The sequence below is a fragment of the Adiantum capillus-veneris genome, chromosome 19, assembly GCF_014529385.1.
Source record: "Adiantum capillus-veneris isolate H3 chromosome 19, ASM1452938v2, whole genome shotgun sequence".
Taxonomy (NCBI): domain Eukaryota; kingdom Viridiplantae; phylum Streptophyta; class Polypodiopsida; order Polypodiales; family Pteridaceae; genus Adiantum; species Adiantum capillus-veneris.
In genome coordinates this window covers 39,361,931-39,386,064 of record NC_140949.1, presented here as the reverse complement: position 1 = coordinate 39,386,064, position 24,134 = coordinate 39,361,931, and the positions used below count along the sequence as shown (strand labels likewise).

At 46.6% G+C, this 24,134-nt stretch overlaps 1 protein-coding gene across 4 annotated transcripts in view; it reads right to left on the bottom strand.

The window, feature by feature from the left end:
- LOC147433867 (uncharacterized) overlaps positions 1-24,134 on the bottom strand; it is a 145,914-nt gene that overhangs the window by 41,390 nt on the left and 80,390 nt on the right. For all 4 annotated transcript variants that reach the window (XM_086490493.1, XM_086490494.1, XM_086490495.1 and 1 more), the window contains exons 10-11: positions 23,194-23,343; positions 23,033-23,106 (exon numbers count right to left, since the gene is read on the bottom strand). In XM_086490493.1, coding sequence (XP_086346619.1) covers positions 23,033-23,106; positions 23,194-23,343 — 224 coding nt within the window. The remainder of the gene's footprint in view (positions 1-23,032; positions 23,107-23,193; positions 23,344-24,134) is intronic.

Sequence of the window (24,134 nt, the reverse complement as noted above, 5' to 3'; positions counted from 1 at the left end):
GTTTACTAAACTTGTCTACTATTGTCCATATTCCCGTATTTCCATGGATGGACTTGGACAATCCAAAGATAAAATCCATGGATATGCTCTCCCATGGTGAATTATGAATTGGTAAAGGCTAGAGCAATCCAAGTTGCTTCTCCCTATCATACTTTGTCTTTTGGCATACCACACATTTTGACACAGTCTTGTATGCCCGTCTTCATGGTTGGCCAATAGAAATACGTCTCTACTTCGCGAAGGGTAGATTGAATCCCTTGATGCCCCGCATAGGGAGGAGCATGGGATTCATATATCACTTTCTCACAAAGAGAGTGAGTAACACATAGCCTATTGCCATAGAAAAGATAACCATCTTGCAAGGTGAATGGTTCTTCTTTCTTCCCTAAGGCAAGGGCTGAAATTACATCTTTAAAATTGAGGTCAGTAGTATACTCATCTATTATAGAAGATAGATCATTGTGAGTTGCTATGGACACCGCATTGGCTCTTGGCCGTCGTGATAGTGCATCCGCTACTTGATTGTGCTTGCCAGCAATGTGAGCAATATGAAAATTGAATTGTGAAAGAAAATTTTCCCACCTCATTTGTTTGTCGAACAGCTTGGTTTGCGTCATGAAGTACTTAAGACTTTGGTGGTCCGTACGTAGGATGAATGGAGTCCCCAAAAGATAGTGCTTCCATGTGTCGAGGGCATGTAGGACAGCTACCAGCTCCTTTTCATAGATGCGCGATACTCGCTCGTCGGAATTGAGTCTTCGACTCTCATATACTATGGCATGCCCTTCTTGAAGCAAAACTGCTCCCAGGCAATCTCCCCAAGCATCACATTGGACCTCAAATGGTTTTGAGAGATCCGATTGTCACAAATTGCTGACGTATCAAGTCAATAAAGAGAAGAGCCTGTTCTTTTCAGTCTGTTTAAGTGAGATTGTCACGCACATTGCATTGAGGACCACCCACTGTAGAGAGCACGACACATTATCCGCGCTACAGGTGCTCTCATTTTGGCGATCACGGTGGGACCTCAAATGAAGTCTCGTTCTCTGTTGAGTTACAAAGCGTGAAGCTAGTTGGTTGTTACCTAGCTTCGCCCACTTTGCTTGCATTGTATAGCTAGTCTGTTGGCTGGTCTGGTCCTCTCTCGCCCTGGTCCAACCAGTCCTCGTCCTCGTCCTTGTCCTCGTCTAGTCCCTCCTAGTCTTGGTCCAGTCCTCCTCGTCTTGGTCCAGCCAGGTGGTCTAGTCATTGTCCTCACTTGTCCTGGTGTAGACATGTGTTCGTTCAGTCCCACAGTTAAGGGTCTTCTTGCCCAAAGCTTGGTTGGATTGGTGGTCACTGCATGACACATACAAGGTGGTCAGTCGAGCGTCAAAGCGCACTACTGAGCCCTCTGAAGTACTGTAACAGAAGACGACCTTTGGTACCTAGTAGAAGTCCATCAACCTCATCACCCATACCTCCACATACGACATCACCCATTCCTTCATCCGGTTCCACATCTTCCACATCACCTTCTCCAGTAAAGCTCTCTCCTATTCTGCTACAGCAGGCTATTGAGCAACAGGCTCAACAAGGGGCTCCGAGAGAGTCTCCGACCCGACGCCACTCTGGAGGAGTTCATCGCAGCTGCTACTAGGATAGAGGGGGCTAGGAAGCTGTTCAACAACTCCCCTCACATAGAGACTCCTTCTATGTTTTCGGAAAGTAGTCCTGCTGAACCATTGACTTCTTTGCGCAAAGAACTTGAAGCCCTAAAACTGCAACGCGCTCTCCAAGAAGAGAAATCAATCTCTCTTAGACAAGAGAAACCACCACATCTTGAGGCTTTGGATCAAATCAAGAGAGACCTAGAAGAGCTTCGGTCTCAGCACGAGACTAAAGCTATGGTATGATGCAGCTCTTGTCGCTCTCCAGGACATCCTCCACAGGACTGTCCCCTTCGGACTTATTGCCACTTCTGCGAAAAATCTGGGCACGAAGACAAGGATTGCTACTATATCAAGGGATTGCGGAAAATACAAAAAAGTCTAGGTCCTTCTCTCCAACAAGGGCTAGCACCTGCATCCAACATGGTCTCACCCTATGGCAAAGCTGCGTCTGCATATTCAGTCGTATGTGGACACAAAAGAGTTTTATATCATGCCATTGGAAGGGTGTGATGCGCTACTAGGAATCGCGTGGATATTCACGATACATGGCGTGTTGGATGTCTTCAGCCAAAACGATACCCTTCAGCATAGGGGCAAAACTCATGTTTTGGATGTAAAGCTCAATGGGGAGTCTGTCCCTATTGTATCTGCTTCGGCTATCACTTCTGTAATTAAGAATCATCTTTCTACGTACTTGATTTTTGCATGTGATGTTTCAGATAATTGTCAATCAAATTTATGTGTGTCAGATAAAGAAAGGTCAACATTTTTGCGAGAGTTTAATGATTGTTTTTCTGATTCATTACCGTCACAATTGCCGCCGGAGACGCCTAAGGACCATGCGATAGATTTGGTGCCAAGGTGTAGCCCACCAATTAGACCTCCCTACAGGTTAGTGCGGCTCACCAGAAAGAGATTATGGGCCAGGTTGAGGAGCTTTTAGAGAAGGGGCTGATTCAACCTAGTTCTTCACCTTTTTGCTCCCTAGTGCTCCTAGTGCAGAAGAAGGATGGCTCTTGGCGCATGTGTATTGAATACTGTGTGTTGAATAAGAATACCATCAAGAACAGGTTTCCTATCCCAAGGATTGATAAAATTCTTGACCGTTTAGAGGGTGTTGCAGTTTTCAGCAAGATAGAGCTTAAGAGTGGGTACCATCAAATTCGTATAAGGCCAGAGGATGTGCACAAGACTTCGTTTAGGATGACATTTGGTCTCTATGAGTTTCTAGTGATGCCATTTGGTCTTACAAATGCTCCTGCTACGTTCAATAGTATAATGGACCATATTAACCGCTCGCATCAAAAGTTTGTTGGCACATTCTTGATGACATGATAGTCTATTCGAAGAATAAAGAGGAGCATAGGAATCACTCGACCATTGTGTTTGAAGAGCTACGCAATCACAAGTTACTTGTCAATCCTAAGAAAGGTGAATTCTTCTTGGAAGAGATCCACTTTCTTGGCCACATAGCGTCAAAAGTTGGTGTGCGAGTGGATCCCGCAAAGGTTGAAGCTATTAAGACATGGCCAGACTTAAAGACTGTGCACGATGTCCGAAGCTTCTTGGGATTGTGCTCGTACTATAGAAGGTTTATCAGGAACTTTGCATAGATAGCTTCACCTCTTCACGCTTTGCAAAAGAAAGAGGTCACTTTCAAATGGACCCAAAAAGAGATTTCAGCTTTTAGTCTCTTAAAGAAAAAGTTGAGTTCAGATCCCGTGATTGTTTTACCAGATCTCAAGAAGTCATTTGTGGTCCAATGTGACGCGAGTGGCAATAGCAACGGAGCAGTGCTAATGCAAGTTGGTCGAGTAGTAGCTTACGAGAGCAAAATCTTGCGAGGGCCAGAAAAGACTATGCAAATCTATGAGAAAGAGCTATTGGCCGTCATTCATGCGCTTTCTAGTTGGAAGCACTACCTGTTCGCTGTTGATTTTGTTGTCCAGACAGACCATCAAATCTTGCGATACTTCTTGACACAATCAAAGTTATATGTGATGGGCAAACATTCTTTCTTTGTTCCACTTCAAGATTATGCATGTGGAAGGCAAGAAGAAAGTTGTGGCAGATGCGTTATCAAGGAAGCCACAAATTTCAGTTGTGTCAATTCTTTATCATCATGAGGTTGATGACATGAAGGAACAGTATGCTACTGACGAAGATTTTGCAAGGATCTTTGAACAATTACAAGATGGGCAACGTCATAAGCACTACCTCCTCAGAGACGGTTTTATGATAATGCATTGCAGACTTGTGTCACTAGGCCATTATGACATAAGGGCATGGTAGAAAGTCATGTCCCACCGTATGCAGAGCATCGTGGAATTGATGCGACAGTAAAAGTGGTAGAGACGTTCTTTTATTGGCCTACTTTGAGGAGAGATGTGGATGCCTTTGTGCGAGCATGCGTGATTTGCCAAAAGGTCAAGTTTGAGAGGCAAAAGGCACCAAGCTTATTCCAGCCACTATCGATTCTGGATAAGCCATGGGAAAGCATTGCTATGGATTTTATCTTTGATCTACCAAGAACCCCAACACGGAATGATGATATATGGACCATTATTTGCAGGTTCAGCAAGCAGGCCCATTTTATTCCTGTTAGGAAGAAGATAAAATCTGACTAGATGGCACGGTTGTTCATGTACAATGTGCCACAATTGATTGTCAACGATCGTGATCCTCGAATGACGAGTTTGTTTTGGAGAGGATTATTTGAGAACATGGGCACTATGCTCAAGTTCTCGTCTTTGTTTCATCCATAAACTGATGGACAGTCAGAAGAAGCTAATTTTCATGTCTTGAATTTGCTGAAATGTTATGTGTCAGATAATAAGGGCAAGTGGGAACAATATTTGCCTATGCTTGAGTATGCGTATAACAATACGGTGCATTCGTCCACAAGCAAGGCACCTTTTGAGATTGTTGAAGGTGGCAAAAAGGTTCCTCCCATTGTGCATACAAAGGACAAGATCTTTGAGGCAGATCGATATGTTGAAAACATGGATGAAATGTATAAGAAAATCAAAGTTGCCTTGGAGAAGACTCGGGCAAAGCAGAAAAGGGTTGCTGATCGTCACCGTCATACGGTTTGAAAAGGCAAGGTTAAAGAAGATGAAGGGCAAGGAAAGGTTGTTTTTGAAGCTCATCAGGTGTTATTACGGGCCTTTTCAAGTGCTTGATAAGATCAACGATGTTGCTTATAGGCTGAAATTGCCTGACACTTGGAAGATTCATAATCCATTTCACGTGAGTCTTCTAAGGCCCTTTGTAGGTGATGTGCCAGAAGATATGCCACAGGAAGATCAGCGAGAAGTTGATGAACTTGATGAGATCTTGGTACCTGAGCAGATTTTGGCACATAAAGAAAGAAAAGTTAAGGGACAAGTTGCAAGACGCTATTTTGGTGAAGTTCAAGAACTACCCACCTATGGATGCCAAGTGGATGGAAGAGCATGAACTGTCACAATCACCAATTGTATTGCAACTTTACCTTGAAGCCTTTGGGTTACAGCCTATGTATGCCCCAACCCAACGTGTTCAAAGGAGGGGTAATGATGGAGTAGCACACCAAATGTACATGCAAATTCAGTGCAATAGAGGTGTGCATCGCTCTTCAAGTGTTAAAGTTATTATCCTCACTTCTATCATAGATGAAAATGACAAAAATATGAAGATCTCATTAAGTCATTCGTATCTATGTGTTATGACCTTTCTTACCGGTACATGCACTGATAAAAGTGTGCTAACAACACAAGATCATCAATGGTATGTATATATGGCATGCAATTGAGGACGTTTGCAATTTCAAGAGGGAGATATGTCACGAGGACATGGCAGCTGCTAACCTTAGTTGTTGGTTTCTTTCCGATGATTTATATTTACCCACAACACTCTTACTAAGATCAGTATGTACATGAAAAGTGAGATCCAATCTGTGGCAACTAAAATAGGTGCTTCAATCAAGCGCTTCTTTAGGTAAGCAAGGCGGGTCAGAGAATGGGCAATATGTGCATATAAACGAATGAACCTGCGATGATAACTTGTATGGCCTAGAAAGCTTTGAATACCCTTGGGGTTGTGTAGCGCGGATAATATGTCGTGCTCTCTACACTGTCGGTGCCCCTCAGTGCAATGTGCGAGACAATCTCACTCAAACAAATGGAAACTCTCTCAAACAGAATGAAACACAGAAACAATGGATAACAACAGAGACACAACAGTGGACCAGAACATGTGGACTCGACTAGCTCAAAGATGCGTGTACAGACTGTGGCGTGGCAGCACTCTCAGCTCCAGCCCAGGACTCACAGGTACAATGGGGTTGTCGAGGCTCAGATGTGCAGGGATGGTGCTAATGTGCTCTGTCTAGGACTCTGTGTAGACGACTACCTAAAGATAAGATAATGATAATGACCCAACGGCTACTACTCATAGATACAATCATAAAGAGCCACCAACGGCCCATAAATGTCAGCCAGCTAAGTGTGACCTGGCCACATGTCCACTAGGCCACCATCCGTATCCCTGCCACGTGTCCGTCCAGTGTGAACAGACCAGACCAACTGTACTAACTGTAACTGTGTCCTGAGAAAGTGACACTGTAGCCTGCTACAGGTTGCCCGCCACAAGACTGGTCACCGTCTCGGTGAGCCAAAACTGAATGAAACTACAAAAGTAACTATATGTACAATGAAAGGTAGGGTAAGAGCACAGTCCTGTCACCCAAGGGAAAGTGTCGTCGCCACTGCTGCTCCAGAAGTATCCGGATCGGGAGGAGCCATCAGATCGATAGTGTAACTATGCGGTTGCTGTACTGTGCTTTGCATAACCTGTTTTCCTGTGGATGTAGCAGCCATCTGCTGCACAGTGGATGGGAGCACCTGCCCTGAAGAGAACTCCAGACGCCTAGTAACGCAACCATGGCGGTGTGCACCAGCAACACCATCACAGCAAGGAACACTCTGGCTCTGCATGTGTGGCATATGGACCTGAGACCCCTGCTGAGTGAAGTATTGGAACTGGGACTGTGGGTAGTCTCCCATGAACTGCTGAGAGGGCTGAGAGGGACCTGCTGGCGCTGCAAAGCCTGCTGGATTCTGGACCTGTATCCCTGGCCCAGTCCATCCATATCCCACAGGAGCCTGGGTAGGCCTGTTATCATACATAAGCATTTCTTGAAATCCCTGCACTTGTGCTTTTAGGTCATCAATAATCCTCGACTTTATCTTCAATGCCTGCTGTAGTGCAAAAATCGTTGCATCTCGATCTGCGATGGCACTCTCGGCAACTCGCAGAGATCCCTCCATAGCTGCGTATGTGGCGGAGTGATGCTGGTGGGTTGCAGCTAGCTGCTCCGCGCCTACCTCGATGGTGGCAATAGCAGCTCTGGAGTCCTGAAGCAACTTCTCTGAAAGATGAAACAGAGAAGTGGAGTCGGTCCTACCTGAAGATCCCTCAGATGGATGTGATGCTGGAGGACGCACGTGTGGCACTGCCGGTGAGCTAGAAGTAGGTACAATTGGTGGCACAGCCGGCGAGCTAGCGGTAGGGACACTTGGTGTAGTAGGTGCCTCGGAGATTGTTGTTGTAGGTGGAGCGAGTGATATGTTGACCGGTGTATGAGTGACAATGGGAGAAGAAGGAAGAGAATCCTGTATGGGTGAAGTGGCTATCCTGTCCTGAGGAGCGGCAGTAGACACTGGTGCCGGCACAGCAGAACCACGTGTAGAAGTGGACGTATGACGCTGAAGATGTACCCTAGTTTGCTGGCTCTCAGAAACTGGCAAGGAGAGTAGAGACTTCACTGTATCCTTCACCACTTTCGCCTTGATCTTCTTTTTCTTGGTGACTGTGGGGTCAACCTGCATGCTCACGGTTTTCCTTTTCCCTTTCGAGGTTCCCTGTTCCTCATCCACTTCATTTATGTTAATAGGTATGTTTATGATCCATGCCAAGAGAGGTGCCGCAAAACATCTAAAACTTAACTGCACAGACTGCACTTGGGCCCGAAATCTCTTAGCCCTAGACTGCAAAGAGCTAAAGAGAATTTGGTGGAATCCACATGGGATAGTGTGGATTAAACAGTATAGCCCGTCGCAGTGGGAGAATGTAGTGAGAATATCTGTTTTTACCTTGTCTTCTTTGGCATCCCGAGCTAGAAAGTAATACCTGAAGATTGCGAGAAGCCGTCTGTTTCGCTCATAATTTGGGTGATCCGAGCTCAATGGCTCTTGACATGCTTGAATTGTCGCATCCTTGGTCAACAAAGAGAAAGTGCGAGTAGTAGACTTCACAATTGGAAATTTGGTCATACCCATGGCATGGCCAAGCCTTGTAGCTGTTAGCTTGTGGCCCCGGACCTTTGGAAAGTTTTTCAACAGTTGATGTATCAGTTCTGCTGGAACAGTATCAGGTAAATTTGCATCAGCCAATGCTGTGAGGCCCAGAGTGCGTAGCTGAGCAGTCAAAAGCACCTCACTGAGAGATGGTCAAGGTTGCTACATATGAAAATGTAATGAGAATGCTGTGCGATTTTTTTAAGAAGCAAGCCTCTTGATTTCATGAGTGATGATTTGCTGCTTTTCTTTTTTCTGAGCCACTTTTGAATGTTTCTCCTGATCACTGGAAGCACCTGACTCGGAATTTACATCTGAATCATCAGATGCTGCTGAGTTTGCTTTGTAGCTCTCATCACTTGGGTCACTGGAGGTAAAGTCATCTATGTCATGGTTGCTGCTGCTTGCACATACTTGATCTGCTTCGCTCTCTGATTCTTCAACCAGAGCTTTCCTCCTCTTCAGCTCTACCTTTTTCTTGCTACTTCCTTCTTGCTGTTTCTCCTGCTTGCTACCCCCTGCCATGGTGGTGTCTTGGATGACAAACGGAGCAGTTAGTTGAGTAGACAAGTTCTTTTTCTGAGTAGAAAGTGATGGAAAAGCACTCGGTCAGCACCTTGGTCTGCAAAACGTCTGGGATTGGACTAGGCAGAAGCTGGACAGAAGGGCGATTTTGTTAGGCTGGGGTGAGTAATTTAGGTAGGGTCGACTTCAAACCAAAAAAGACAGACAGGCAGGGACGCAATTGGGTGGGTAGAGGGTAGGGGCGAGAGGGGTGCTGTTAGAGGGTAGGGCGAGAGTGGAAGGGTAGGGGCGAGGGGTTCTGAGAGATATTGGCGAGTGGGGTGCTGGGAGAGGATAGGGGCGAGAGGGGTGCTGGAAGAGGATAGGGGCGAGAGGGGTAGGGTAGGGGCGAGAGGGGTAGAGTGCGAGGGTAGGGGCGAGAGATAGAAGGTTAGGGGCGAGAGGGGTGCTGGGAGAGGGTAGGGGCGAGAGGGGGAGCTGGGCAAGGTAGGGGCGAGAGATAGAGGGTAGGGGCGAGAGGGGTAGAGTGGGACGGTAGGGGCGAGAGATAGAAGGTTAGGGGCGAGAGATAGAGGGTAGGGGCGAGAGGGGGAGAGTGGGAGGGTAGGGGCGAGAGGTATAGGTTAGGGGCGAGAGGGTAGGGGCGAGAGGGGGAGAGTGGGAGGGTAGGGGCGAGAGGTATAGGTTAGGGGCGAGAGGGTAGAGGGTAGGGCCGAATCCAAAAAATAGGGCAGGGACGAGTCCATACAAATTAAGCAAGGCGAATTCTGTTGAGCAAGGAAGTGGTGAACTCTGTTGGGGCGAATTTTGAAGGGCTGAGGCGAGGTGTCGACAGGGTGTGGGGCGAGGTTGAAGGCTGAAGAGGGGTGGTCAAGAGGGGTGGTCTAGGGGTGCAATAGGTGGAAAAAGGGCGGGGGAAATTACCGGCTAGGATGAGGTGTAGATAAGGGAAAAAGTGAGGGAATTTAAGAATCTGGGCCGATTCTTATCGCAGGGTTATGTGGTACTCATTTAAGCCAAGGAACATAGCTGAGGAGAGAACATGGGGAAGTTAAAAGATGCTAGATATTGATTGAGCAAGGGAACACTGCGGTGGAAAAGGAAGGAACACGGAGGAGAGAAAGATCTAGATATAAATGCTGTGAGAGATAGAGATTAAAATTAAGTTAGAGACGAAAAAGGGAGATGCAGTTGAGCTGCTTTAATCTTCCAACACTATCCCATAATCAAAATGGCTATTAAATGATACTTGAATTTGAAAATCACAAGAACAGGATGTAGCAGAGACAGAGTCAGAACAATAAATAATGCATCAGCGAAACAAGGGGAGTTTTCCAAGATCAGAACTGCCATGATGAAGTTTCGAGACGAGATGAAGATGGTAAGCCCTAGAGAAATACCGAGCTGGGAGTTGATAATCATGTGGTGGTGAGACGGCTATCATCATTAGCTTTCTATATGATTAGGGCTAGTGATAGCATTTAATCCTGGATCCGTTTACCAGTGGCAAACGAGCTCCTGTCAGGGTGACTAACTGGACAGCCCCATGTGGCAGAATCTCTTCCACCACGAAGGGGCCTTGCCAAGCTGGAACCAGCTTCTTTGCTTTCTTCAAATATTTTGCCTGATAGTGTAGCACCAATCTGCCTTGCGTTATTTTCGGCTTTCTGAGGTGGCGATCATGCCACGCTTTGCGACGAAGTTGCTCCGCTTGCAGAGCATGGGAAGCTAAAAGGCGGCTTTCATCCAATAAGGTAAGACGGGACATAGAAGCAGCTTCCATTCCCCAACTTGCACGCAGACTGCCCACCCTTGGGGATCCGGAGTTGAACTCAAATGGAGCTATGGCTTCCAAACCGAAAGCGAGTTGAAAAGGAGTGTGATTCGTTGTTGCTTTAAAAGATGTGCGGTATGCCCAAAGAGTGCCGTGCACAGCCTGAGCCCACGATGTTGGATGGAGATGACATGCTTTCCGCAAGAGAGCGATCAGACCTTGTTGGTGCTCTCGGCCTGCCCATTGGCTCTAGGGTAATAAGAGCACGACTTGCGATGAAAAATCTTGTAATTGGCCAGCAAATTTGAGATCATGTCATTGACAAAATGACTGCCCCTATCACTGGTGATCTCTAAGGGACATCCAAATCTGCATAAAATATTTTCATATAAAAATTTGGCTACTGTATTGCCAGTGCAATCTACTGTTGCCAATACCTCTGCCCACTTTGTTGCATAGTCTGTGGCCACTAGCAGATATTTGCAATTACCTGGTTGAGCCGAGGGATATATTGGACCCACAAAGTCCAAGCCCCATCTCTCAAAAGGTAGCCACGCCATCGAAACCTGCAGAGGACGGTTGGATTGCTTACTGGGCTTCGGTCCACAGCGCTGGCACACATCACAAACCTTAGCATATGCTATTGCATCCTTAGAACGTAGGGCCACCATAGACCACTCTGCAGAATCCTCTGGGCAGTGATGTGACCAGGGTAATGGCCACCAGTGGGACCATTGTGGGCATCCTCCAGAATATGCTCCACCTCATGAGGTGAGACACAACGCTTCAGAACACCATCTGGTCCCGATTTATAAAGCTGGCCCCCAATCAGAGTGAAAGGCCTGGACTTCAACAGCAATCTCCTCTTTTGCAGTGGGGATGCCTTCTCTGGGTACAGCCCAGTAGATAGAAAATGTAGTACCTCGCCGTACCATTCCGATGTTGTATCGATTTTAAAAAGACTGCTATCTGGAAAGTCATCCGCAATCCCGGTAGCTTCTTCTCCTGTGTGAATGCGAGAGAGGTGGTCAGCCATTACATGATCCTTACCAGGACGGAGTACCACTTCAAAATCAAACTATTGGAATAGGAGGAGCCATCGCCATGCAACCTGTGGCTTATTAAGCAGATAGCGCAAGGCATGGTGATCAGTAATAATTGTGAAATGGACCCCTAGCAAATTGTGACGAAATTTGTGTAGAGCATACACTATAGCCAAACCTTCCCTCTCTGTGGTGCTATAGTTGCGCTCTGCTTTGGTGAGCAGGCGACTTGCATAATGTACAGGGCGATCCAAGTTGAACTCTTTGCTAGGCTGAGTAAGCACAGCACCCACAACAAGCAGATTGGCATCAATATGCACATGAAAAGGTAGGGCCCAATCCGGGGCAACTAGAATAGGTGCTTCAGTGAGGCGTTTTTTGAGGTATGCAAATGCTTTGGCCTCACGTGTTGACCACTAGAAGGGAACAGCAGCACTGGTGAGCCGGGTCAATGGTTGAGCCACCTGTGCATGCATACGTATAAACCTGCGATGGCAGCCAGTGTGGCCCACAAAGCTCTGAACACCTTTGGGATTTATGGGAGGAGGTAACTTCAAGATGGCCACTATCTTCTCAGGGTCAGGTGCCAACCCTTGAGCAGACACCACATGGCCCAACAGCGTACCCTCTGTGACCAAAAAATGACACTTGTTCGGATTGAGCTTCAAACGTGCCTCTCTGCACCTGAGGAAGACTGCAGAGAGCTAAGCAAGATGCTCCTTTACATTTTCTACTGGGGTTGAACATTGAGCACCCGAGAAGGTGGAAAAGTCGTCCATGAATATGCGAAGGTGATCAGTGAGCAGAGGACAAAAGATGAGATATACTATGCGATTGAAAGAAGGCGGTGCATTTTTAAGCCCAAAAGACATTCTAGTATAGATGAAAATACCCCAGGGAGTTACAAAAGCTGTTTTGACTTGGTCATCAGGATGTAGTCCTAACTGATTGTAGCCACTGAACCCATCCATAAAACTATACAGTACATGGCCAGCGACATCTTCAAGGACTCTCTCAGTGAAAGGGGTTGGAAATCCATCTGGTATTGTGACCTTATTCAGAGCCCGGTAGTCGACGCAAACTCGAATTTTGTTGGACTGCTTCTTTGGGGCAATAACCATAGGGGACAGCCATTCTAAGTGCTCTACTCGTACAACAATACCTGCTTCTTGCATTTTCTCCAGCTCGATTTTGACTGCTTCTGCCTATTTGGGATTCAGTTTGTAAGCCCTTCCTCTGACTGGCTTAGCCCCCTCAACCAGAGGAATTGTGTGGACTCCTCGCTCTGCTGGAATTCCCTCCAAATCGTGGTAAGACCAGGCAAACACATCCTTGAAAGAGTGCATGAAAGAGATTACCTGGTCGAGTATAGCGGGATGATCCCATAACCAAGCGGCTAACAAGATGGGTTGATGGTTGTCAGGGCCGCCTAGGTTGACCTCTCTGACTAGGTCAGGCAGTGCAGTGGGCGAGGCTGCGTCAGGGATAGAAGACCGTGCCGCCTCTGTGAGCTTCTGGACATTATGAGCTGGCGTTTGATCAATGTTGAAATCAGCATACTCTTCCTGCAACCATCCTGATGGAAGCTCTCCGAATGGTAAATCCTCAGATACCTCAAAGTGCTCCGGCATGGGTGGAGATTCAGATGGAATGGAGGTTAAGGAGGGAAGTGGAATGTTGGCCAACTCTTGCAAGGGAGACTTTTTCCCCCTTCTATGGTGGGTTATAGGCTCACCCAAGTCGATGGTTTCAATCAATGGACCCTCTGAAGGATGGTCATAAGAGACTGGCCCACATGGTTCTGGCGCACTTGGCTGACTGGGATTACTTGCTTCAAGTGTAGGATCAGGGGAAGAGGGTGAATCTGTTGTCAAGGGTTGAAGAGAGACTACATAGCATGGCATCGAAGAAGTAGCTTCTAACCACTGCAGTAAGTCTTCATCGGACCCATCAGGAGGGACCGGCTGCTCCAAGTCAAGGTTGGACTCTACTGACAAAGAGCTATGCTGAACGACTGGATCCCTGCCACCTTCGAGACGAATTTGTTGCATTGGAGAGCCAGGGGTATGTATCCACATGGCGTCGTTTCCCCAGTCATGAAGTACTTTCGTATGTCGCAACCATGGCCTACCAATCAGCAAGGGATAACCTCCCTCTACCTAGGGAAGATGAACTACCACAAAATCCAAGTCAAAAGTGAAATCTTGTACCTTCAGAGGCACCTTGTCGACTATGCCCACTCGGTAGACTGTTCTTTGATCAGCCAATGTAATTGTGAAAGGAGCAGGTCGGGTAGGCTGTAGACCTAAGGCCCTCATAGTGAATTCGGGCATCAAAATGATTCCAGATCCACCATCAACAATGACGCCGGATAGCTGCTGTCCAAGAATAGATACAGTGAGACGAGGAAATTTATAATCGATGAGAGGAGCAGTTGGATAGGAAATCAAGTAAGACTCTGAGGGCTGTACAGGGAGGTGCCCGCCACTAGGCCCAGCCCCCGGGTACAGAGACTGAATGACTGACAGGGTGTCACTTCTAAGTGTTGCGTCAAGCTTTAGCATGTCGTATAGTGACACCTGCTGAAAAGTATTTTTCAAGATGGCTTCGGCTGTGGGCTTGGCGCCTTCGAACTGGGCTCCTTTTGGGACCTTAATCTGTTCCAAGTCAGCCACTGCTTCTAAGAAGGCTCCATCAATGTCAGATAACAAGGAGGTTGGTTTGCTCTGAGCAATTGGGAAGGACTTGTCCTTTGGGTCAGGTAGACCAGATTGAGGAAGTGGAGACTGGCGAGGTGGACCTGTGGGTAGACTGAGACCAAGAGCTACTCTTTGTGCCCGAGTAAGGACACCAGCAGGCTCCTCCACTTGCACAGGCTTAACCACATGAGTAGCAGGTGAAGGTTGAGGCACGGTGTTCACAGTAATCAAATTTATCTTCGGAAAGGTGAATTCGGGCTGGTTCTAAGTCGAGCCTGAAGACGTGGATGCCCTTTGCTTGGGACAATCCTTACTGTAGTGATCCTTCAAATCAGGGCAATGACGACAAGAAGGGGACCCCTCGGGTAAAGGACACTTGCTCTGATAATGCCCATATTCTCCGCATCTGTAGCAGAGTATGGGCCGATTGGAAGGACGAAACGGGGGACGAGGTGGTTGTTGCATGGAGTTGGAGGCTGAGGTGTAGAAACTTTGGGGAACTGAGGGAGTACTGGCATGATAAAAGCTGTGGGGTGCAAAGTTGTTGTACATACCTTGCTGCATAGGGAGTGTTGTCAGCAGAGGAGGCAACTGGTTTTGATGGCCGCAGGGTGAGACCATGTTGGATGCAGGTGCTAGCCCTTGTTGGAGAGAAGGACCAAGATTTTGCTCTATTTGTCGCAATCCCTTGAGGTAGTAACAATCCTTATCCTCATGTCCAGATTTTTCACAGAAGTGGCAGTAAACCCGAAGGGGGCATTCCTGTGGGGGATGCCCTGGAGAGCGGCATGAGCTACACCAAACCATAGCCTTAGTCTCTTGCTGACACTTGAGCTCTTCTAACTCGCGCTTAATCTGTTCCAATGCCTTATTATGTGTAGGCTTCTCTTGTCTAAGAGAGAAGGACCTCTCCTCTTGAAGAGCTCGTTGTAGCTTTAGGGCTTCGAGTTCCCTGCGTAAAGAAGTTAAAGGATCAGTAGGACTACCTTCCGAGAACACAGAGGGAGTATCTATATGAGGAGAGTTGTTGAAGAGCTTCCTAGCCCCCTCTATTCTACTAGCAGCTGCGATGAACTCGTCGAGAGTGGCGTCAGGTCGGAGACTCTCTCGGAGTTTTTGCTGAGAAGTTTTGGGAAGCGCCTTCTCCACCCACTTTTTAACCATGAATTCACCGGGTTGTTGGGGAAGCTTGGCCACCAGTGACTTAGTTTTAGTCATAAGCTCCGCAAAAGTCTCCTCAGGCTTGAGCACAATGTTGGCCAACTCATCCAACACCTTCTCCTGGAGTCACCCGGCCTGAAAGCTGCACAGAACTGCTGTCTTAAGGCTGCCCAAGTTGCAAAATGGTTCTTTGCAAATTGGCTGTACCATTTATCTGCTAGGCCATCCAGGGTGGATGGAAATAGTACCAAGTAAGCATCTTCTCTGTTCAGCCCACGTCCCCTACAGAGAGATACAAATCTTCTTGCATGGTCGTCAGCATCTTCTGAAGAAAGCCCTTTGAAGGTAGGGAACTTGATGTTCACCTTGGCCAAAACACTAGCTAGTGGCTCCATGATTTCTTGCTGAGTCTGTTGCACAATAGCTTGCTGTAGCAGAATAGGAGAGAGCTTTTCTGGAGAAGGTGATTGCGAAGATAAGGAACCTGATGACGAAGGAATGGGTGATGTGATATGTGGAGGTATAGGTGATGAGGTTGAAGGATTTCTACAAGGTGTCAAAGGTCGTCTTCTGTGATAGTACTTCAGAGGGCTCATTAGTGGGCTTTGACGCTCAACTGACCTCCTTGTATGTGTCATGCAGTGACCACCAATCCAATCAAGTTTGGGCAAGAAACTTGTGACAGGTCTAGACTCCACCAAACCAACCAGGTAAATCACTAGACTCGGCTGGACCAAGGACGTGACCAGGGACGAGGAAGGCTAGACCAGGGTCGAGGAGGTCTAGACCAGGGACGAGGAGGACTTGACCAGGGTCGAGGAGGTCTAGACCAGGACGAGGAGGACTAGACCAGGGTCGAGGAGGTCTAGACCAGGGACGAGGATAAGTTGGACCAGGGCGAGAAAGGACTAGACCAAGGACTAATGGACCAGGTGAGAGGGGAACATTGCAAGGCAAGGTCGGCGAAGAAGGCAGGCGAAGCTAGATCAACCTAACTAGCTTCAACATTTGCACCTCACAGAGTGAGATTTCAGTTGAGGTCCCACCGTGATCGCCAAAATAAGAGCACCTGTAGCGCGGATAATATGTCGTGCTCTCTACAGTGTGGGTGCCCCTCAGTGCAATGTGCGAGACAATCTCACTCAAACAAATGGAAACTCTCTCAAACAGAATGAAACACAGAAACAATGGATAACAACAGAGACACAACAGTGGACCAGAACATGTGGACTCAACTAGCTCAAAGAACCGTGTACAGACTCTGGCGTGGCAGCACTCTCAGCTCCAGCCCAGGACTCACAGGTACAATGGGGTTGTCGAGGCTTAGATGTGCAGGGATGGTGCTAATGTGCTCTGTCTAGGACTCTGTGTAGACAACTACGTAAAGATAAGATAATGATAATGACCCAACGGCTACTACTCATAGATACAATCATAAAGAGCCACCAACGGCCCATAAATGTCAGCCAGCTAAGTGTGACCTGGCCACATGTCCACTAGGCCACCATCCGTATCCTTGCCACGTGTCCGTCCGGTGTGAACAGACCAGACCAACAGTACTAACTGTAACTGTGTCCTGAGAAAGTGACACTGTAGCCTTCTACAGGTTGATTGGGGGAGGCAACCTCAAAATGGCCACTATCTTATCAAGGTCAAGATCTAAACTTTAGCAGAAACTACATGACCCAAAAGCGTACCTTGAGTGACCAAAACGTAGCATTTGTTATTATGAGCTTCAGGCACGCCTCCCGATCCTTGAGGAATACTGTGGAGAGTTGAGCTAGAAGCTTCTCTACATTCTCCACTAGGGTGGAACATTGAGCGATAAAGAATAGTGAGAAGTAGCCGTTTATCAAGATTCAAAGATTATGAGTGAGCAGAGGACAAAAGATGATGCAGACCGTACGATTGAAGGAAGGTGGGGCATTTTTCAGCCCAAATGACTTTCTCTTAAAAATGAAAAAAGCCAAGGGAGTCACAATAGCGGTCTTGATCTGTTCATCATGATGAATTCCCTACTAATTGTAGCCATTGAAATCATCTATGAAATTTAAGAATATGCACCCAGCCACATCTTCTAGGACTGTTTCTGTGAAAGGGGTTGGAAAGCTATCAGAGATTGTAACCTTCTTGAGAGCACGATAGTCGACACAAATACGGATTTTATTGGTCTACTTCTTGGGAAATATGACCATCGATACAAGTACTCAGAGTGCTTCATGGGCACGATGATACCTGCTTCTTGCATCTTTTCACGCTTTAGATTGACAGCTTCTCCATACTCGGGATAGCTTGTAAGCTCGACTTTTGACTGGCTTAGTCCCTTGGACTAGAGGGATAGTGTGGACTCCTAGCTCTGGTGGAATCCCTTCCAAATCGTGATGACACTAAGCAAAAAGCCCTTAAAAGAGTACCTAAAAAAATTTACCTAGTCGTTAGCGCCGAGTGATCTCGCACCCAAGCGGCCAAAAGAATGGGTTGAGAGTTGTTAGAGGTTGCCGAGGTTGACTTCCTTGGCTGGGTCGGGAGGACCGAGGGGATACTGGCGAGGTTGACTCTGTAAATAAAGATGTCGGCACTTCTTGGAGCATCGAGACATCATGAGCTGGTGTTTAATCAATATTGAAGTCGACATATGCTTCTTGTAGCTATCCTTGGGGAAGATTGTCAAAGGGTAGTTCATTAGACACAGGGTGACCTTAGCCTTGGTCAGACAGTCACACACAGAGGAGGTTGAGGGTTGGGCGAGCTCCTATAGAGGAGATTTCTTTCCTCTTGTATGGTCCTTTATAGGCTCACCAAGCCCAAAGGCTTCCACTTTAGGAGCATCTCGCTTATCAGCTTCTATGACCTCCACACTTGCTTCTACGCTAGATGGCACATTGGGGCCTGCTACTGTAAGGACATCGGAAGATGGGGTATCACGCAAAGATTGAATAGAGACCACATTACAAGGCATAGGCTTGGTAGCTTCCAACCACTCAAGCAAGTCTTCCTTTGGCCCGTTGGGGGGAGTAGGTTGTTCGAGTCCAGGGTCGGACTCCATTGACAAAGAACTATCATCCACCACTAGATCCATCCCCCTTTCAAGATAAATGGGTTTCATTGGGGATCCAGGAGTATAAATCCACATCGCGTCGTTTTTCCAATCATGTAGCACTTTAGTGTGTCGTGGCCATGGTTTGCCAATGAGCAAATGAAAGCGGCCCTCAACCTGGCGAAGGCGAACCACAACAAAATCCAAGGTGAAGGTGAAGTCTAGTACCTGTAGAGACACCTTGTTCACTATGCCCAAAGGGTAGATTGTCCTCTGGTTGGCCAAAGTAACTATGAAGGGAGCGGGTCGGGTAGGCAACAAACCTAATGCCAACATAGTAAACTCAGGCATCAGATTGATGCCAGATCCACCATCCACTTTCACTCCTAAGAATTTCCACTCCAAGATGGGCACAACGAGACAAGGGATACTATAATGAGTGAGAGGAGCAGCGGGTAAGAGATAATATAGGATTGTGATGGTTCCACTAGTCACCAATAGGACCTACTCCTAGGTAAAACAATCAAATAACTGCAAGGGTTTCACTTTGAAAACCCGCATCTAGTCAAAGCATGTCATAGAGCGTCACTTGTTGAAAGATATTCTTCAGGATATCCTCTGTTGTAGGTTTTTTTCCTTTGGCTTAGTGTCTACTCTGGCTCCTTGATCTATTGTAGGTCAACTACTGCTTCCAAGAAGGCCCCATCGATATCGGAGTGCATAGAAGTAGATCCTCCCTTGGCACTAGTGGAAGGCTTATTAACAGTTGAGAGAGGTGTATTCATTTGGGAGGGAAGAGTTGGACCTGCTAGAAGATTGAGTCCGAGGGCTTCTTTTTGTGCTCGAGTGAGGACACCAGCTGCAACTTGTCTTGAGGAACAACCACATGGATAGAAGGGGGCGGCTTTGGGATGGTGCGAACTGACGTCATATTAATTTTTGGAAATGTGAGCTCCAGTTGGCTCTCACTCAGGCTCCAAGATGTTGAGATGCGCTACTTTAGATAGTCCATGTTGTAGTGATCCTTGCCATCTGGGTAATATTGGCAAGGAGGAGACCCTTTTGGCGGAGGACATTCGTTTTGGTAGTGCCCATATTCTCCGCATTTGTAGCACAAAATAGGTCGATTGGATAGGCAAGGTGGGGGGCGAGGTGGTCTCTGCTCCTGTTGCATGGAAGTGGGGCACTGACATGTAGAAGCATGATAAAAACTGTGAGATGAAAAAGTACCTTGCATACCTAGCACAGGAGGGGTAGTCAGCAAAGGGTGCATGTGATTTGGATGGCCATAGGAGGAAACCATGTTGAAGGCCGGTCCCAACCCTTGTTCAAGAGTAGGAACGAGGCTTTGTTGTAGTTGCCGCAATCCCTTTAGGTAGTAGCAATCTTTGTCTTCATGTCCGGACTTTTCACAAAATTGGCAATAAGCCTGAAGTGGGCATTCTTGTGGAGGATGCCCCTAAGAGCAGCATGAGCTACACCACTCCTATTGAGCCTTGAGCTCTTCTGGGCTCTCGCTTGATCTGGTCCAAAGCTTCTTGATGTGGTGACTTCTCATGTGAAGGACCTGTCCTCTTGAAGAGCTCTTTGTAATTTCACTGCGTCCAATTCTCTAGGTAACGAAATCAAGGGGTCCGAAGCACTTTCCATTGGAACTGAGATGGTCTCTACCTGAGGGGGGTCCTTGATGGCCTCATTGTCCCTTCTATCCTGGTAGCGGCAGTGAAACTTTTCCAGAGTTTGTTCAGGTCAAAGAGACTCTCTTAGCTTCTCTTGAGAAGTCTTGGAGAGAGCCTTCTCCACCCACTTCTTGACCATGAATTCTCTTGGTTTATGGGGAAGCTTGGAAACTAAGGACTTTGCGAAAGTCCATCGGGTTGGAGCACCAAGTTCCCCAACCCATCCAAGACCTTCTCTTGAAAATCACCTACTTGGAAGGCTTCACAAAACTGGTGTCTTAGTGTTGCCCAAGTTAAGTACAGAGTGTAATGGGGGAGGTCACAGGCCTGGTGAGGAGCTGGTTGAGGTAGATGCCAAAGAGGGTAGTGGAAGCAAGGCTGGAGGACTTCTACTTGGTAAGGCTGACGTTTTCTGTGATAGTACTACACGGGACTCCGTGGCCAAACTTCAAATTGCCTTGTATGCATCAGGCCCACCCAACTTTTGGGCACGAAGACCCTTGAGCTTGCCGGACGGTCTACACCCACTGGACCGAACTCAACTAGACCAAGCTAGACTCGACTCAACTAGACCACGCCAATTGGACTGGATGAGGGTGAGAGTGGACTAGAAGCTAGACCAGGTCGAGAGACTAGACCAAGTTGGACAAGGGCGAAGACCAACTAGACCAAGCTTAACGGAGGCAAAGGTGGACTAGACCAGGCTAGACCACCAAACTAGGCCAGGCGAGACTAAACCAACTAGCTCCTTGACCATGTACACTCAATGGAGTGTCACTTGAGGTCCCACCGGGCGCGCCCAAAATATCGAGCACCTGTAGCAGGAAAGCTTTGTCTTGCTCTCTACTGTGGGTGCTCCTCACTGCAATGTGCAAGAAACCCCAATCCAAACATAGAAATGAACACAGTAGAGCAATATGGAACAAGTGAGGCAAATTCAAATGACACAATAGTAGACTCCAAACACAATGGAACTCGACTAACTCATGAACGGCTCTAACTGGCAGCACACTCAACTCCAAGCCCAGTACAATGGGGGTGTCGAGGCTCCGACTGTACGGGGAGAGTGCACATGTGCAAGTGCTAAACTGAAGACTCATAATTCTATAATGCATAGAACAACTAAACCAACTGAGCATATACACAACGATAAAGGGCAGCCAACGGCAACACAAATATCTCTGACAATCCAGCTATGCCTATCTCCAAACTGTGATGGCGGTGAGCTCGCCACAGTGCCCCTCTGGACCACCGTTCCCTATATCTGCCATGTGTCAGTACCTAGACGAGAGCCCACCTACTGTAAACCCAAGACCAACTCTAACTGTGTCCCCCCTTCAAGTGACACTGTAGCCTGCTATAGGCAAGAAAGACCTCTTTGCTGCTCAAATTTGTATCTCAGAGACAGTCTTGGGCTATTATGCTGACATGCATGTTTGTTAAGATGTCTTATAGATCTTTTGGCAATTGGACGGTCACGCATTGGGATGCGGTGTTTGGTCATTCTGATCACAAGATTGCAGGATTTCCACTCTCTACAAAGCTGAATTTTGCTTGGAAAAGCTTATACAGTTTCTTCGCTGGACTTCAGATTGAATATTGGTTCTGATTCGCCTAGTTTAGAAAATATTCCTTGGAGCATAGTTTTTACAAACCAGTGCCTATACGGGAGCCTATGAAGGCTTATTTCCTTCGAAAAAACGGTGTCTACTTCATCAAAGATGTGATGGAAGCCTGGATGATAGAGGTCAAGTGCTATCGTTTGTAATGCTTGTGCTAAAGTTGGCTTGGGTTATCATTATCGTCCTTTTTGGAGAAAGATTCAGAATTTGTTGACTCCTTTTGAGCCTATTTCTCCTTTGGATGAATTATAAAGATTGCGGATTGGAGCCTATATCGGGCCACTCTTGCTCACGGTCTTTTGTCTCTGCCTGAGCTCTCTTGTCTCTGCCTAATCTCTCTATGCATTCAATCTTAACTTTCCTCCTCCCGGGACTATGGGTTCATGATTATGCAAATAGCATTTAGAGAATGCATAAGCCTGTCTTGGTGAAGAAACTGACTCGAGATGATATGGTGCAGATAGCTGCCTTTAAAATGCCGGTTTTTTCTATGGTGCTGCTTGCTTGCAGTTCTCAATTGGGTCTTTTCTGACAAGGCGCCGTGTGAAAACCTCTTTGTTTCGTATCTGGTGTGTCTATTTAAATGATTCCTCTTCTATCATGGAATTTATACTACCTCTCAGAATTTGCTGATCATATAGCAGGGCATGCCCTTGTGTCTTTTGGAAAACATTTCTAGGTGTTTGGCATTCTTGCTCCTGCATTGAGACAGTTAGTATAAAGCTTTCTTGATTGGCTCTGGTATAGAGCCATGTGGACAAGTTGGCAGTCAAGAAATTGGCCTGTTTTTGGTGAGTTGTGGATTTAGGCCTTTTTTTTTCAAACAATTTTTGCATCAATCTCTTTACAATTGTCTGCCTCTACAGAATTTTGACCCATCGTTGAAGGCCCGTTTCTCACATGTGTTTTGGCTATGCCTTTGTCACTATGAACGTATTTCTTGTATATGATATATTCTACGGGTTTTCCTCATTCTCAGGTTTCCCAATAGTAATTCAAAAGTTATTTACAAAAAAAGTGTGTGTGTGCGTGTGCGCGCGCCTGCATTCGTGCATGCGCACTTCACATTTGCTGACAGACTAACCCGGGAAGTACCACTTTCATTTAGGGCAGAATTGCTTATGTCATTTATCATTCATCACGACCCAGTTGTCATTGAACATTTTTTTCTCAATTCTCACAAGTTTGAAAGATTATGCAATCAACTGCAGGAAATCTTGTTAAATCATAGACAACAAGTCTGTAACCGACTAGCCTTCACTAAAGTTTGTTCACTTGATTTTTGATCAAGTCATATAACAAAGAGATGATTAAAAAACATTCTTAGCATTTAGTCCTTAAGAGAAAAAAACAGCAACAATCCTATTTACTTTGATTTCTGTATGTGAGCCAGAAAATGCTTTTAAAGAACGCTCTTAAAATTTAGCCCTTCAGAGAATCAGGCAGCAGCAATCCTATTTACTAGTAGGTGAAACAGATAACATAATTGGGGATCTACATACCCACGTGTCTTATCTTGCATCTTAGCTTCCAATTCTTTGTTTTCATCAGCAGCTTCTTGTAGTCTCCGTTCAGTCTAATTACATGATATGGAGTTCAATGAAAAATTAACTGTAAAAGCTTGTTTTATCTGTGTGATGGTTTGCCTGATACCAAAACTAACCTTCAGTAATACCTCCTTCAGTGTATCAGACTCCTTCTGAAGAGTCAATATCTCTTGCTGATATTTTGCAGCTGATTCATCTTGTTGTGCAATTGAGGTTTGTAATCGTTGTATAATTATGTCTTGGCTTTTCAAGTTTTCATTGAGTATCTAGCATAACATAACACAGGATTATACTATTAGAAAAGCAGAAAGACATACAAACAAAAGCTCTTCAAATACTTTTTATCAAGGATGAGGATTTCCTCTAGCAAAGGTCTTAATTATCTAGGAGCTTTTTATATTCCTCGCTTGTAAGGAGAGAATGCAATACTTTACATTTTTACTATTTACTTGAATGAATTTATTTTAGTTCAGTCAAACGGCAGGCCTTTACCAAAAATAGCTGTTAAGAGCATCTTCTGCAGCTTACGGAGGATGGTTTTGTGACGAGGCCCAGATACATGGACACCCACTTGTCTCATGAGATACGATGAGCTATTGGCCAGATACGCACATCTTCACACCAGCAGCGGATCGAGACTGGGAGATACAGCCGAGTACCAGCAGAGGCCAGGATATGCCCCCTGTGTGACATCGAGCCTGAGACAGAGTTGCACTACACATGCCATTGCCCCGTCTAGTACGAGATACGAGGCCGCTTCCATTGCTTGTTCAGAGAGAGCTTTGGACCACTCTCCAGAGTCATGCGGTACGAGGATCAAAGATGCCTGGGTCTGTTTTTGCTCGAGTTGCGCAGACACAGAGAGAGCTTGATGAGAGGAGAGGCTAGCCAGTCTCAGAGACGGATCACAGACTTCTTTAGAGCTGCCACTGAACACCCGGAGGAGCTACTACCACAGCAGAGCTCGTCGCCTCACACCAGAGGCATACTGATCGACCGAGTGACCGAGCTGGGGAGATCCATACGCCCACGACTGCGGAGGAATACACAGCATCGA